At 36.8% G+C, this 15,686-nt stretch overlaps 1 protein-coding gene across 34 annotated transcripts in view; it reads left to right on the top strand.

The window, feature by feature from the left end:
- Positions 1–15,686, top strand: part of PTPRD (protein tyrosine phosphatase receptor type D) — a 1,372,973-nt gene that overhangs the window by 1,322,526 nt on the left and 34,761 nt on the right. For all 34 annotated transcript variants that reach the window (XM_078436828.2, XM_078436827.2, XM_078436819.2 and 31 more), the window contains one exon: positions 99–253. In XM_078436828.2, coding sequence (XP_078292954.2) covers positions 99–253 — 155 coding nt within the window. The remainder of the gene's footprint in view (positions 1–98; positions 254–15,686) is intronic.

Raw genomic sequence — 15,686 nt, 5'->3', positions numbered from 1 at the left:
AGATAGCACATTTTCACATTACCTCTTCCCTGTTATTACCCATCATTGCAACCTGAGGACAGGAAAACAGAATCTCACCTTGTCTTCCTACTTCACAGAATGGGTCAAGTGAGAAGAGAGAAGTGAGACAATTCCAGTTCACTGCCTGGCCTGATCATGGCGTTCCAGAACACCCTACACCTTTTCTAGCTTTCTTACGCAGAGTCAAAACCTGTAACCCTCCTGATGCAGGCCCTATGGTTGTGCACTGCAGGTAAGAACCACTGAGAGCATTTGTGTTTCTCACAGAAGGTTTGCAAGGAAACAAAAGGTTTCTCATCAGATATTCTCTTTCGAAATTCTTGATACTCTGGGATAGTAGATGCCTCTATAAATAACACAGAGGGTCTTTTGTTTTTGGTCAGATGAGGCCTATGCTAATATGAATAGACAGAATTTGATATAGATGAATATTACCCTTTGGAGATAATAAGCAACTGTGATTCATGCTATTTTCTCTTTGGAGCAAAGATAAATAATTGTATGAAACAGAAAAGAATTAAGAATCAATCTTGTAATATCATTCAAATTTCATCTATGTGAGGGGATATTCTTTAAAATGTAGGTAGGTAGGTAGATGAAGTGCTTGACAAGTTCTTGTGACCTGGGATGATACAACCTTTTTACTATTTATAGGGAAAAAAATGCTGAACAAAATAATACCATAAATATAAAAGCTTTTAGCTAGAGTGTCTTATTGCTTAAAGATACCTTCTACATATTAATATTATCAAGTCACATATAGAAAATATACTAATTTGAGTTTTACAAATTTATTTAACATAATATATACAAAGACCTATTTTTTGGAAGAATTTATTTTATGTACTTGGAGGTAATGAGTGTGCATTTCTTTTGAAATTTTGTGTACTTTATTATTATTTTTTACTTAATTCTAACATTGTCTGTATCACCACTTATCTTCTACTATATATGTGTTTTTACATTTAAATGATTTCTTTTTTAAAAATTTTAATTATTTTGGGGCTCCTGGGTGGCTCGGTAGGTTGGGCGGCCGACTTCGCCTCAGGCCATGATCTCACGGTCCATGAGTTCTAGCCCTGTGTCGAACTCTGTGCCGACAGCTCGGAACCTGGAGCCTGCTTCAGATTCTGTGTCTCCCTCTCTCTGACCCTCCCCGTTCATGCTCTGTCTCTCCCTGTCTCAAAAATAAATAAACGTTAAAAAAAATTTAAACTAAAAAAAATTTAACTATTTTTATAGAAGAGGGAGGGGCAGGAAGAGAGGGAGAGAGAGAATCCTAATCAGGCTCCATGCTGTCAGTGTGAAGCCTGATGTGGGCCTTGAACTCACTAACCCTGAGATCATGATCTGAGCTGAAACCAAGAGTCAGATGCTTAACTGACTGAGCCACCCAGGCACCCCAACTACATATTACCATATAAAATCCATAATACTACTATATAATCTATAATAATTCTTTGTAATCTGGGTGATTCAAATATGAGAGAATATGGCTCCTTGCACAGACAAGTAAAATTGCAGTGGGAAGTATATAAAAAAAGAAAGAAAGCACCTATCATAAACCACTTCTGTCGTGACTTAATAGTACAACTCTTTCACATCCTATATTATATTTAAGTATAATACAGTAAGTAGATCTTATAAGTGACATCTGTTTTTACACAACATGGGGACAATACCTAGAACAGAATAACCGCAATAAAATTCACCTGACCCATGATACCGTGGTCATTGTTACCCAGTGGCCTAGCAGGTTTTGAACAAGATGAAGCTGTTTTTCTCTTTCCCAGCAATTTTTCCCCAACAAAAACTAATAACACCACATTATGTTTATAGAGCATTTTACAAATTCCAAAGCACTCTCCCATGGTTTATTGCGTTTGATGTCATTACCAGTATGTTGGATCAGGAGAAGAGCATAGAAGAGAGGCTACAGGGTTTGGTCCAAGTGCTGACAGCTAGGAAGCCAGACAGAGTCCCACCCATGTCTTATAATCTAGTACTTGCTCCTCTGGACTTGACACCATGTTGCAGTGTTTCGCATGATTCTGAAACACTACAAAATATTTTTATTAATTTGAGCAAATGCTTTTGCCTCATGACAGCAGACTTCTGGTTTTCCTGCCTGTTGGTTTCAGCAGGCACTAGTGTGACCAGTCTCTATACTCTGTTATACATACTTCTTTGTAGACCTCAAAGAGCCATTGTGCCTGGTGACATGGTGCATCTGCTTGGTACCAGCTCGACTTGATTTTAAAGATCATGTATGAAATATTTCCTGATGGATTTTGGCCACAGGATAGGGAAACAGAAAGTTTGGGCTCACTGAAGAAAATTGCTCTCATATGCCTAATGGCAAAAATACAATTCATGCAAATATATATACACACACACACAGATGTATACACAAGCACACACACACACACACACACACACACACATGCACATATACATATATATACATATACATGTGTGTGTGTATATATGTATATATGTGTGTGTGTATATATATATGTATATATATATGTATATATATACACACACACATACATACATACACATAATAGGAATAAAATTTAGTGAAAGCAAACTTGGAAGTTTTCACAAAACATTGTATTTGCATTACAGTTTGAAATATAGCATTTTCCCTCTCTCAAAACATGCTTTCAATTTCTGTAAATTAAAGGAGAAATTTGGTTGATTGATTATTTAAAAATGCAATTTATCTTCTGTTGATCATAACCAAGGTATAATGCTTTATGTTGGATACTCAGTTGGATCCAAAAAGGTTTGCAGGCAAGTAGGAGAGATAAGATGGATAGCTATAATGCTTTATTTTGAGAAAATACATACACCCCTCCATACACACACACACACACACACACACACACACACACCTATGTTATGTTAAGCCACCTGGACTCACCCCTGAAAGATACAAACAACTCCAGAGAAATAAGAAAACAAAGATGAATGTGCTGAGCCAATAGCTGTTGACATTTGAAAGTGCTGTGCCTGAGGCTCTGGAGAAGCTTTGTACGAAACAGAAAAATAGGTATATTGGTGAAAGAAATTTATTAGCAGCTTTGAAATAATGAGGGAAAGATGCAGCATGAACTAAAGCTCTGAGAAATTATCTTTGTTCACCCATGGGTTGTCTTATAAGTCTGTGAGAAATCTTGGCCTCTTTATTTAGGAAAGGCCATGTTGCACACTGTTATACTTGCAAAGCATCATGAATTCTTGACTTGGATACAGTGTATGTTTAAACTTGAGAGCACAGTTCTTCTGATGGAGTAGCAGAGAAAAATTACTACAGACAACAACTGCTTATGTGGGAGCAAGAAATGCTAGTTTATAAATCATCTCTAAGCAGGAAGGAACTTTGCAGAAAGCCACAACAGACAAGTCACAGAGGGATATTGATTACAGATATTGATTACAGAGGGATATTGATTTACATGATCATGTTGTAAATAATCACACAAATACTCTGGAATGTAAATACTGAATTTCATGTTGAGATTTCTCTCCTGATGGATTTGACATTTTTTTCTCTGTAATGAAGAAGTAGTGACAACCTCAAACCCAAGCCTTCTGCTAAACAGATGCAATGAAAATGGAGGGGGTTTTAAATGAAGTCTGGTAGTAGACAAAAAAAGGGGGGGGGGAGAGGACAGAAAGAGAGAAGATTCATATTTATCCAGTAGTTCTGTCTAGTAATCAATGTGCCAGGACTAAAAAGAGCTATTATGAATAAGAGAAATTCTAACAGTCAATAGTAAGAAAGAGGAGGATAGCCCAGTGTGGTAACCATAGATAAGGCCTTGGAAGGTCAAGAAGGATAGGTTCCACCTCATGCCTAGAAGAATGGTGCCACAAGCACAGAAAGACCAACTCTAGTCATCAGTCAATTCATACAGGCATATAAACTCAACATTAGGAGGGCACACTCTGGAGAGAGACTGCCTGGGTAAAATGCTGGATTGTTCACTGACGGGCTCTGTGGCTTTGGGCAACTTATTTCTTATCTGCTAGCCCCTATTTCTTCACCTGTAAATGGGTTAACACTCTCCATAACATCAAGAATTTAATTAAGGTTAAATGAAATGATATGAAATGATAAAACATTTAGGACAGTTTATAGTATGCAGAAGTATGAAATAATTTTAAATTATTGGTATATTACTGAGTGAGTTTAAATCTATATGTATATTTACAACTCAAGAGAAAATAATCAGCATTAACTTAAAAATAATCTATATGACTTGAGCCATGAGTAACCAGATGTTTATAAATATATAATATTTAATCAAATAGGTTTTTAAAAATTTATATATTTTCCACCATGGTAATTACAGCCAATTTTCCCCAGTGAAAGAGAACATGTTCTCATTTACTATGAGTTAAAATCATTTATTATAAGAAATACCTGTTCTTGACTACCTGAAAAAACCATTGAATTCTTAAAAGGATACTGTTAAGGATACATAGAAATTAATATGGTGGTTCTTGATGCCTTCAAGGTAAAATTTGAGTTTAGCATTGTGTTCCTGCCCCTTTATAATCTAGGCTGATGTCTCCCTCATGCCTCATTGTTCGTTCTCTTAGCCACCTACCACTAGCTACACATTCCAAGTACTTTCATCTCTGGCTCTTGGTAAGTGATATTTATCCACTCTAGAAAGTCACCTGTTCCTCTCTCTACCTGACGATGTTCAACCTTGTTTCATAATCCACCTCAAGTAGCACATGCCCTGCATTGCAAAGGTTGCAAACTGGCCTCAGATGATTTTATTGACATCTGTGGTAATTTTTTTTTAATTTTAACTTGAATTTTTAATTTAAGTGGAATGCACTATCCAGTTTTCTAAACCTTCCCTGTCCCTATTGTTTTACACACAGCTCAACTCATCCATTTACAGGGATTACTTCATATTATAAACATCTGACTTGAAACTCTGGAAAACCCTTTTAAGCTCATTCCTCGTTCCTCTTCCCACAGAAAGAATTAAACAATCTGTTCTCTGAACTCTCATAAAGTAGGTCACACTTAGCAAATTTAGCTATCTGTGTACGGATCATATATGCCTTGAAATCCCAGAAGGCATGGGTGATGGCTTATGAACATTTGTACCCACCTCTTACATCATAGTAGGTGCTCAATAATTGCTTTCTGAAGTTAATTGAATTCCATGTGGTGTTTTACAAATTTTTACAGAAGCAGTAAGATCATTTCATGGCTGGACTATTTTTTGTTTTTTAACATGACTATACTTTTATCTCTTTATATTGTGGTATTTTTATGAGAATTTAATTATTTTAAATTGCCTTTATCTTTCTCATACCTACTTCTAAGTCCCTTTTCCTACAACTCTTTCATGTCCTTTTTCACATGCTCTCCATTCCATGATTAAACATATATATAGATCCCTGTTTTTAGCCATAATAATAAACATATTGAACCCTTAATAGACAACAAATAATCTTTCTTCTCAACTGGAGAGACCCTGTTCTAAGTGTTTCACATGTGTTATTGCTATTTCCTGCCAGTCATCCTCAGAGTTAGGAACCTTATTTTCCCATTCTACACAAGAGGAAACAGAGACCAACTTGTGGTCTCTAAGGAAGACCAACTTACTTGCCTGAGCACATGCAACTAGTCATAGCATAGCTACTGTGTGCCCAAGGTTGCCTGTTCCTATCGACCAGCCCTTAAATCACTTGGTGGTCTCTACCTTCTCATTTGGCCACCTGCTTGGAGGGCATTTCACTTTTTCAGCCTACCCTGATGACCTGGTCAGAATGAGCCATATTGCCATATTCTAGCCTTTGTTTCACTCTTTATGTATTAAAGGTAATTGCTAGTTTGTGACACTCCTGTATCCCTTAATCATTTTAGACTAATCATAGTAGCTACCCATTATTGACCTATCACTGTTTTCCAAGTATCACTAAGCACTTAAGGAATTTCTCATTTAATCTACACACACACACACACACACACACACACACACACAGAATGTGTTTTATTTGTGAGAAGCATTAAGCACAGGGAGGTTGTAAATTTAGGCCCTATCTCAAAGCCCTTGACCTATTTATTCATCATAGTATCTGGTTCTGACTTTTCTTGTTGCAGAGACTACCTTAGTTCCTTACACTTAACTCCTTAATATATGTTTGCTGACTAAATGGTTGTCAGATGGATACTTACCATTAACTCTACATGTAGTACATGAACAGAGATATGCAATCTCCTTACTTATGAAATTTTATTTTTTTAATGTTTTTATGTTTTTTTAATGTTTAATGTTTTTTATGTTTTTTAATGTTATTTTGACAGAAAGAGGGAGAGGGAGCACACTCACTGGGGTAGGGGAGGAAGGGGCAGAGAGAGAAGGAGAGAGAGAGAATCCCAAGCAGGCTCCACACTGTCAGCATGGAGCCTGATGTGGGGTTCAACCCATAAACTATGAAATCATGACCTGAGCCAAAATCAGGACTTGGACGCTTAACCAACTGAGCCACCCAGGTGCCCCAAAATTTGATTTTGAAAGAAACTAAGGAGCAGATCTTCCAAGGTATTTATTAATCTTAGATTTTCATAGAGGTCATTTGTTACATTTCCTCATATTGTTTCACTCTTCTTAGAAAACAAAGAAGTTTTGTTCCCTTTTCTCCTCTTTTGAGCTTTGTTCTTTATGTGTTTTATAGAATTTGTGGTTTATATTTTACTAGTACCAAAAGGATATGACAACTGATTTTAATTTGTATCTTGTTAAGAATGAATAAATTGGGATGAAGCCATAATTTCAGAGAGTCAGTTATAAACCCTTGACCCATGATAACTCTGAGTCATATTAACCCCTTTTAGGACCAAGGGAATACTTAATCTTCATAGAAGAAATGTATTTGTGAATAAATATGAAGGAGGGATAGACCAAGACCCCCTAAATTTGTCTTCTAAATGAAAAGATTTCAAGAAAAGTCAAATAGACCAACTAAGGATAATTTAAATCTTGTACATCATAGAATCAGACCAGTCTTTAAAACTGGAAGGAATAGGAACTGAGGACTAGATATAGATCAATAATGTACCAGAAGCGTCAATGGACTACTAGGGTGGCCTGATAAAAATCAAATGGCAATGTGAAATTAGAAAGATTCATGAGATCTAATCTTCATAATACTTTTTGACTTTATAGGTGAAAGCACAACCAAGAAACTACTTAGGTTATATTTATAACATAGCCATTTACTTCTAATGTCAATCCAATATTGACAATAATAGCCTTTTCAAGGTAAAAAGGATTTGGAAAGTGTCACATATAAGCATAACAATAAAAGACCTTGTGAGCCAGAGGAGCTAAGAGTGCTGTGGAAAACTGTTTAATGCATGTTAACCATTCATTCCCAATTCCCTCCTTTATTTCCCCCAGTGTTCCATTCAAATATCTCTTTAGATCAAAAACCACAAGTATTGCCAAAGTATGTGATAGTTTTGAGATGCTGACAAGTGTGAACCATAGACCCATATTTTCCTTAAACCTGGGATTCATTTTCATGTATAAATTAAGTAATAAGAGAAGCTGGCCTTCTGTAGATGAAAGACTGGATTATTAAAATACCAACATCTCTGGATAAGAAAATGGGTGGAATATACAAAATATGTTCTTATTTATGGAAACATTGTAAGGTGAGGAGAAGTAATTATACCACATGGAAACTACTGTGTAATTTCTGTTCTTATATACCAATAATTGTGCATAAAGAACAAACTCTTAATTTATTAAACAACATGGTGATACAAATCAGGAGGTCAGATCTTCAATAGTTTGATGGCACAATCCCATAAGAGAAAAATATCTTACTTTCAATGAAATAGTTTAAAAGTAATTGAACCCAAAGAAAATATTAAGAGGAGTTGCATAATGGCCCCAGTAGGTGTAAAATGTAAAACTCAGTCTGAAGGTGTTTGGAGCCCTGGGGGCAGTATTCTGACTGCCTGATGAAATGGAAAATTTGTTTGAAAAGACATAGATATAAAGGCAATGAGGAGAGGTGAGACCAATATTATAAGAAACAACTAACTTCAGTGTCATATGTCAGGGGTATATCATGAAAATCCCTGCAAGGGCAACGGAGAAACTATCTACTTTCCATTCCTCTTCCATACCTAAGAATAGCAACCAAATTACATTTGTGTAGGAAAGTGGCCATTTACAGAGCATCTTTCCATTATGTTTGATTTAATCTACAACAAGAAGAGTAGGGGTGTATTATTACCATCTTCACTTTACAGATAAGGAAATTGAGACTCTTAGAAGTCAAATGACTTGCTGAAGACCACATACCCAACTAGAAAGTAGAAAGTCTAGGTGAGAACCCATGTTTTATGATTCAAGGTCCTCCCCTCTTTGTCTACACCATACTGCCATTTTCTATTTTGCTCAATTTATGTTTTACAACTGAAAGCAAAACTGCCCATAGCCCACAACAGATACGGCTTTTAGCAGATCTTTGGGGGCGCCATTAAATGGTTGACTTGAAAATCACTTGAAATCAGCTTACTAGATTACTTACTAGAAATCAAATCCCAACTGCCCTATTCACTACGTGTGACCTCGGACAATTTATTTATCCTTTCTAAGCCTCAAATTCCTGACCTGTAAAGTGGGACTAATAGTAGTATGTCCCTCATAGCATTGTGTATAAAGATTAATATAATACATGAAAAGTGATAATTAGCCAGGTATTTGCCACATAGAAAGAAGTCAATAAATGTTTGTAGTAATTGATGTTTTCATCATTGTGTTTTACCCCACATAAAGTATGTGCTCATTTAAATTCTCTTATTTAAGTTTCTCTTACTATCAAACAACAAAGAGCACTATCATATTTTCTGAAATGTGAGTTTGACTTCTATGTAATTTGTAACATAGAAGAGTAAAAAACATATGCATGTATATATACATATACCTAGGTGAGTGACAACCATTAACACTTTAAATTTAATACTTTAAAAAACAGTCAATTATTATAATTATTTTCATTGCACTTTAAAAATCTTGTTAGAATAGATTGTTACTATGAGACAAGATTTTTCAACCTCAATGCTATTGATATTTGGGTCATATAATTTTTGTTGTGGGAGACTGTCCTGTGATTTAAAGGATACTTATGAGGATCCCTGGTCTCTGCCCACCAGATGCCAGTAGCACGCCCCAAGAATTGTGACAATCAAAAATGTCTTCAGACATTGACAAATGTCCCCTTGGGGGGAAATTCATGCCTGCATGAGAACCATTGCTACAGGGCAATGAAACTGATTTTTGATTATGCAGAATGTATGTATCTAAATGATAGCTCACCTCAAAGTTTTAAAGCTGGAAAAATGGTCTTTGAATGGCATCCTCATTTTATTTATTTTTTTTTTTTTACATTTATTTATTTTTGAGAAACAGAGTGAGACAAAGTGTGAGCGGAGGCGGGGGGTGGGGGGGCAGAGAGAGAAGGAGACACAGAATCGGAAGCAGGCTCCAGGCTCTGAGCAAGTGGTCAGCACAGAGCCTGACGTGGGGCTCAAACCCACGAACTGTGAGATCATGACCTGAACTGAAGTCAGACGCTCAACCGACTGAGCCATCCAGGTGCCCCCATCCTCATTTTAAACAAGGAGAACTTCTTTATGAGACTTAATCTTGAGAATCACTTTTTAAAGCATACATTGAACTAGGCTCATTACTTGAAAAATCAGCCAACAATATCCCCTACCTTGATCACCAACCATACAAACCACAGACTTGGCTCTAGATGTCTCTGACACTTAAAAAAGTAAATAAATAAATAAATAAATAAATAAACCCACCTTTAACGACGAAGATGTGCCAACATCAGAGAATTCAAAAGAACAGGTGATAGGCTCTTAACTCTACTGCCAAAAAGGAGTTCCAAAAATACTTTTGCACCATGGCAGCAAATTAATGCATGAGTAATAAATCTTCAGCCTCCCAAGGTGGCTACTTCTAAGGGCCCTGGTCTTTGGGGTTGACAAGTGCTGGGGGGTTTTTTGCTAGGGTATCAGGCACATTGCTTCATATTCATGCTTGGTATGAATATCCAGCATTCTGGCAGTTTAAACAATAAGCCCTAGGAATGCCGTTAAGTGGCATATTATTTAGTGGCTGTCCCCTTTTATAGCATCCAGTGGAAGCCAAAGATAAAAGATTAGATGGATGGAGAAGTGAGACATGATGCTAGACTCCCTGCCCAAACCTAAAATCCCTTGCTCTTTGATTTTCAAGGGTATATACTTCTGTGACAGCATGCTCTATTTTTAAATCAAATATTTTCCTGAATATAAGTTTTTTGTGAAAACATTAAATTATTTTATTTATTTATTTGTTTGTTTATTTATTTATTTATTTAATTTATTTTTGTACTCCTTCTTCCCAAGGAGCATGATCAGTCTCTCTCTCTTTTTCTCTCATTTCCCATCCCACCTCCCTCCATACCTCTCCCACAGCCCAAAAAATCCTTCTCCACCTTTCAGTCCACCAAGAGAGGGTCAGTGATTAAGACTTTATTGGTCCACAGTGGTGCTTGTAGCATCTATTGTTTGTGATATATCTAAATAGACTAGATGAGATGTGATAGGGTTAAACTGGATCCCTTCCATTCTGATGATAAAGGTTAAACAGCTATTTGCTCAAATTCCTTTTAACACTTGAAAGGATTTTGAGAGTTATGATTTTTTGAGAAAGAGTTTCTTTTCCATTTATCTAGTTTTCTTCATTTGTCTAAGTTTGACCTGGTTTTGAGCATTGAATCTTAAAAAAAATGTATAATCATATTTCGGGTACATCTGTATGCCTTAGGAATTGGTGACCTTTCTGAAATGGAGGGTATAGCTATCAGTTTAACCACCACTGCTTACAAATACTAACCCAAACTTACTGGCTTAAAACCACCACAGTCTGTTATTTATCATGGTTCTGTGGGCTGACTTGGGGCCCTGGCGACATCTTCTGCTGGTCTCTCCTGAGCTCTCTTTCACAGGAAGCTGGAAGCCCTTGGGAAAGCTAGTCTCTCCCACCCCCCACATGGCCTTGCATCCAGGTCTTGTGGCCTCAGGGTTCTGGGGATCAAAGGAGAATCTTACATGGCCTGTTGAGGCCAAGTTTTGTAAGTCACACACAATTACTTTCACAACATTCTCTTGCTCAAAGCAAGGCGGAAGCCAGCCCAGATTCAAAGGGTAGTGAAACAGACTCCACCTCAGGATGAGAGAAGCAACAAATGATGCATCACTTCATTTATCCCAGCGCTAGGTTCTACATCAGTGAACCTTATTTACTGGACGCATGGAGCTCTTCTCTCCACTCTTGTCAGCCTGGCTAAGTCCATAGTAAATTTTCCTCCTAAGGAGAAAAACCCCCAAGCCTGCCTAAAATACAGAGCAGGTTTTTGTTGACATATGAAATGGGTTTTTAAAAAGTGGAGGAAAAGTCTTTGTGATTTGTTTTATAACTGCTACCTGATTCTTTTTCTGAAACATCCACTTCTGTGGTAGGAGAAACTTGTACTCTTTAATCCCATTTCATCCTATCTTGAATATTTTTTTACATCTTCCTGTAATTTAGTAATTATTAGGGTTAATAGACTTTGTCTTAAACCCCAAAACTCCAGGAATATGATTCATTCACAGTGAATCATAGACCTAAAATGGACATCTCAAGCTTCCCAGACAACTCCCCCTTCCCTCTCTCCTCTCTCTTTTCTCTCTCTCCCTCTCTGCCCTATTCCTCTCTGTCTCTCCCCTTCCCATTTCCACTGTCTCTTTATTTTCAGGAATAAGAAAATGAAATGAGGCCCAAGGAGGTCATCAACTTTCCCATAGACTCTTGCTGGACTCCAGCCTTCTATTGGTCCAGTATTTTTCCCACATGATTATAGGCCTTTTAATTTTGGTCCAGTTAATTTGAATAAGTATTCCCTTAACATTTTCTAGCTGAATTAGAAAAATAATAAGGAAGCACCTATGTAACAGCTGGAGACATTATGTTAGGAACTAAGATGGTCAGAATAGGTAATTTTGGTGCATTAGAGCCAATTAAATGTCACAGATCTTTAAGACCATGACTGATTGAAAGAAGGGCTGATGAGTACCTGGGCAGCAGCCTGAATGAGCTAAGCACCCAGGTGGTCAGCAAGGATGGGCAGCAGAAACTGGTAGAGGGATGCCAAAGGGAGAAGGAGAGAATGTCAGCGATAAAACTCGTCCTACTTTTGCAGTGGTGCCTGGAGCTGTGATGGTGAAAAACACTCAGGCCACTAAAAATGACTCTACATGCTGTCTTGGCAGCCCTTCCCTGGCTTGGATTGGTGGCCTTATGTATCTGCTCCATTGGAGCTCCAGCCTGGCTGTGCCATGGCTGTAGCGTAGGCTCTTTAGTGGCCATATGCCTGGGAGGCTCATCATCCACAATTTCCTCATCCGAAGCTCCAGCCAAGTGCAGCAGATGCTATTGTTATCACTTCTATTGAATAAAGTAGGAAGCAAAGAGAGAAAGAAATTTGTCAATATTGTTTTTCTGCTGGAATCGAAATAAAAACTGTGTGTGGTATATTGTCTGATAGTAACCCTTGTGCCAAATCCCCATTTTCTGTAACACACTTACATGAGATAAGAATCTGCCCCTATATTTCTTAACATAATGTGAATGACCTTCTCCATTCTACTGTAAATGTGTTACAATTATAGCCATTCAGGCTTCTCAGTTTAGATTTGTGCTGTTTCTTGCACTTGGAAACCCTTTGCTTCTGACCATGCCATCTGTTGGAATCACTTACATTTCTTTCACACACTCACAGTGTTTGTTATATTCCCTAAATCTAGCTGTGCAAAACTCTGAAATCTTTTATGTAAATAAACAAATGTTTAGTAAATATTTTTAAGCCCTTTGCCTTGATAAGTAACATTAATAAGGTACGTTCGTGTTTCTAAAGTAGTACAGCTGCTGAGAGAATTTCTTGCAGAAATGTATGAAGTGACACCAAAATCAGAAGAGAATCTTGAAATAAATGCCTGCATATATAAATGGTTTCTGTGCCGAAGATAAACTAAATGATGATAAATTAAGCAAACAGAAAGTCTTTTTTTGGATATAGTACATACCTGAGGGGATGGAAGGAGGGCTTAGAACTCAACTAAGCCACTGGAACCCTCCCTTGTGTTATCCTATCAAACCTTTCCAGCCCAAAGAGCACACTCACTGATGACCCTGCAGAGTCCCATTGATTTACCCGTGTATCTTACTGCTCTCCTCTTAGCAGCCTGGCTAGGTACACTAGGTGCATTCCTTCATGGGATGGAATAAGAAAAGCAAAACCCCAAGTATAACCCAAAATACAGGTTATTTTGCCAATCTATGAAATAAGAAAGCAGAAGAAAATGCTGTTTAATACCTTCCAGAATTGCTACTTAATTTTTTGCCATCATCACCTTTTTTTTTTTTTATTTCCTGATTTTTTTTTTCCTTTTGGATCCATAACTACCCCCACATTTGTATGTAAGAGACGAGGGTTGGAGTGCCTTTTCCTATGTGTACTTTTTCACCTCACTGCCATGGTCTCTAGCCATAAAAAGCAGGGCTAAGTGGGCAGAGCCTCCTTTTGCCACCGAGGCTAGGCTGTTACCACGATGTGACCTATGTGTTGCCTGAATACAGATTGAGAATACTGGTTTTTTTATTATACTGTACCTGGAGACTATGCTCAAGTTAAATACTATATGTGAATATAGAAGGTAAATATATAAAAAGATGCAATCTCAGTAGGTCACAGTAGTCAGCCTTTAAACTTTATCAAGAGCCAAGATCATTAGATTTTAATGTGGACAAAGGAGGACCATGGATTGTTTCAAAATATGAGGCATGTTTCACATATGTCTTAGAACCCTAATAAAAATCCAACTTCCTGGAGTAATTTATACATAGTAGGTAATTTTCAAAATTCAAGGTAACAAATGAATCTCCTAGATCTTAAAGCTTATATTGTAAGTGTGTGCTAATAAGAACTACTCTGAATTCCATGACTTTCATGCCATATTTGGCTTTCAAACTAAGAAATGAAAATTACATATATAAGAAATGCTAGACTGCCCTAAAACTGTATTTGTGCAAATCACTTGCTTGCCTGAGCATCTATTTCTCTAGGAAGGTGAAGAACAATCTGGACATTTGCCAAAAACATCTTTCCTGCATGGGAAGACTACATAAAATTTGGTAGATTAAAATTGTTCTTGATGATGATGATGATGGTGATTAGAAATTTTGGTTTTATGAAAGCCAATAAGAAGTTGTCTCTAACTACCTTCAAATTCAGTCCCAATTTGGGTTCACAGGTGATCAGTCACTCTAGAAAAACAAATACTATATGATCTCTCATGTATGAAACTAAAACACACACACACACACACACACACAACAACAACAACAACAACAAGCTCATAGATAAGGAAAATATACAGGTAATTGCCAGAAGCAGGGGATGGAGGCAATGGGATAAATGAGTGAAGTGTGCTGAAAGGTTAAAAAATAAATAAATAATAATAATAATAATCAATTAAAAGTCCCACTTTGTCAACCTTAACCCAGCTCGAATTCTCATCAGTTAGGTGGAGAGTGTTGCTCAGTCCAGACTCTTACTCACTACTTTCATTTGAAAAATCATAACCAATCATGTTGCAAACCACAAAATTCTTTATAACCTATGGTTAACATTCCATTCCTCTTTTGTGTGTCTGGAAATGATTGACTTGGCTTCAGACTATTTTCTGATGTACTACAGCCTGAAATTCATTTGTTATCTTGGTTCAATTAAACTCAAACTTATTGATTTGTAGGGCACAATAGTAAAGCCACAAGCTTAGCAATACCTTTTTTCAGAATTCAGTGAAAAGCTCTGTGAATGTAGTCAGTTAGAAGAGCTATGTATGTATGCCTTTTTTGATGTGTTTATATTTCCTAAAAGCTTAGGAATAGAGACATTAAAAGAATTTGAAATGATACTTCTGCATGTAAGTCCTTTTCAGAGTGAATCTTCATGGCATACATAACATGCAAAGGTACAGCAGTTTCTAGGATGAACACCATGCCTTTTGCTAAATTCTCTGCCTACATTTCCATATAGATAATCTCATCAGGTAGCACTTCTGTAATTATCACTAATGTCCACAGTCTCTTTTTAAAACTGCATAATATCACAGTTTGGCTATGACATAACAAACTTAGACCTGATATCAGCTATTGGAACTCCATTAATGGTTCTAAACAACATCATCTTTGTTATTTTTCCCCCTTGGGGACCCTTCATTTGGAAAGAGCTTTATTTTAGGGACAGAAATAATCTATTTTTCCTAAACTTTTTTAGTTTCATATTTTCAAACATACCCAAGTGTAGAGAGAATGTATAATGAACCCCTAAGTACCCGTCAACCCAGCTTCAGTCATCATCATTTCAAGCAGTGTTTATTAAATGACAGCTCATTTTCTGATTTTTAAAAGAAATTTATTACATAACTGCCATTCAACATGAGAGATTTGAATAACCTGGACAACCTTTTCTCTGGTAAATGTTCAATATCTGTGAACATACATCAT

The sequence above is a fragment of the Panthera onca genome, chromosome D4 (assembly GCF_046562875.1).
Source record: "Panthera onca isolate mPanOnc1 chromosome D4, mPanOnc1 haplotype 2, whole genome shotgun sequence".
Lineage (NCBI taxonomy): Eukaryota > Metazoa > Chordata > Mammalia > Carnivora > Felidae > Panthera > Panthera onca.
Note: the sequence above shows the minus strand (reverse complement) of the source record. Positions and strands in the feature narration are given on the sequence as shown.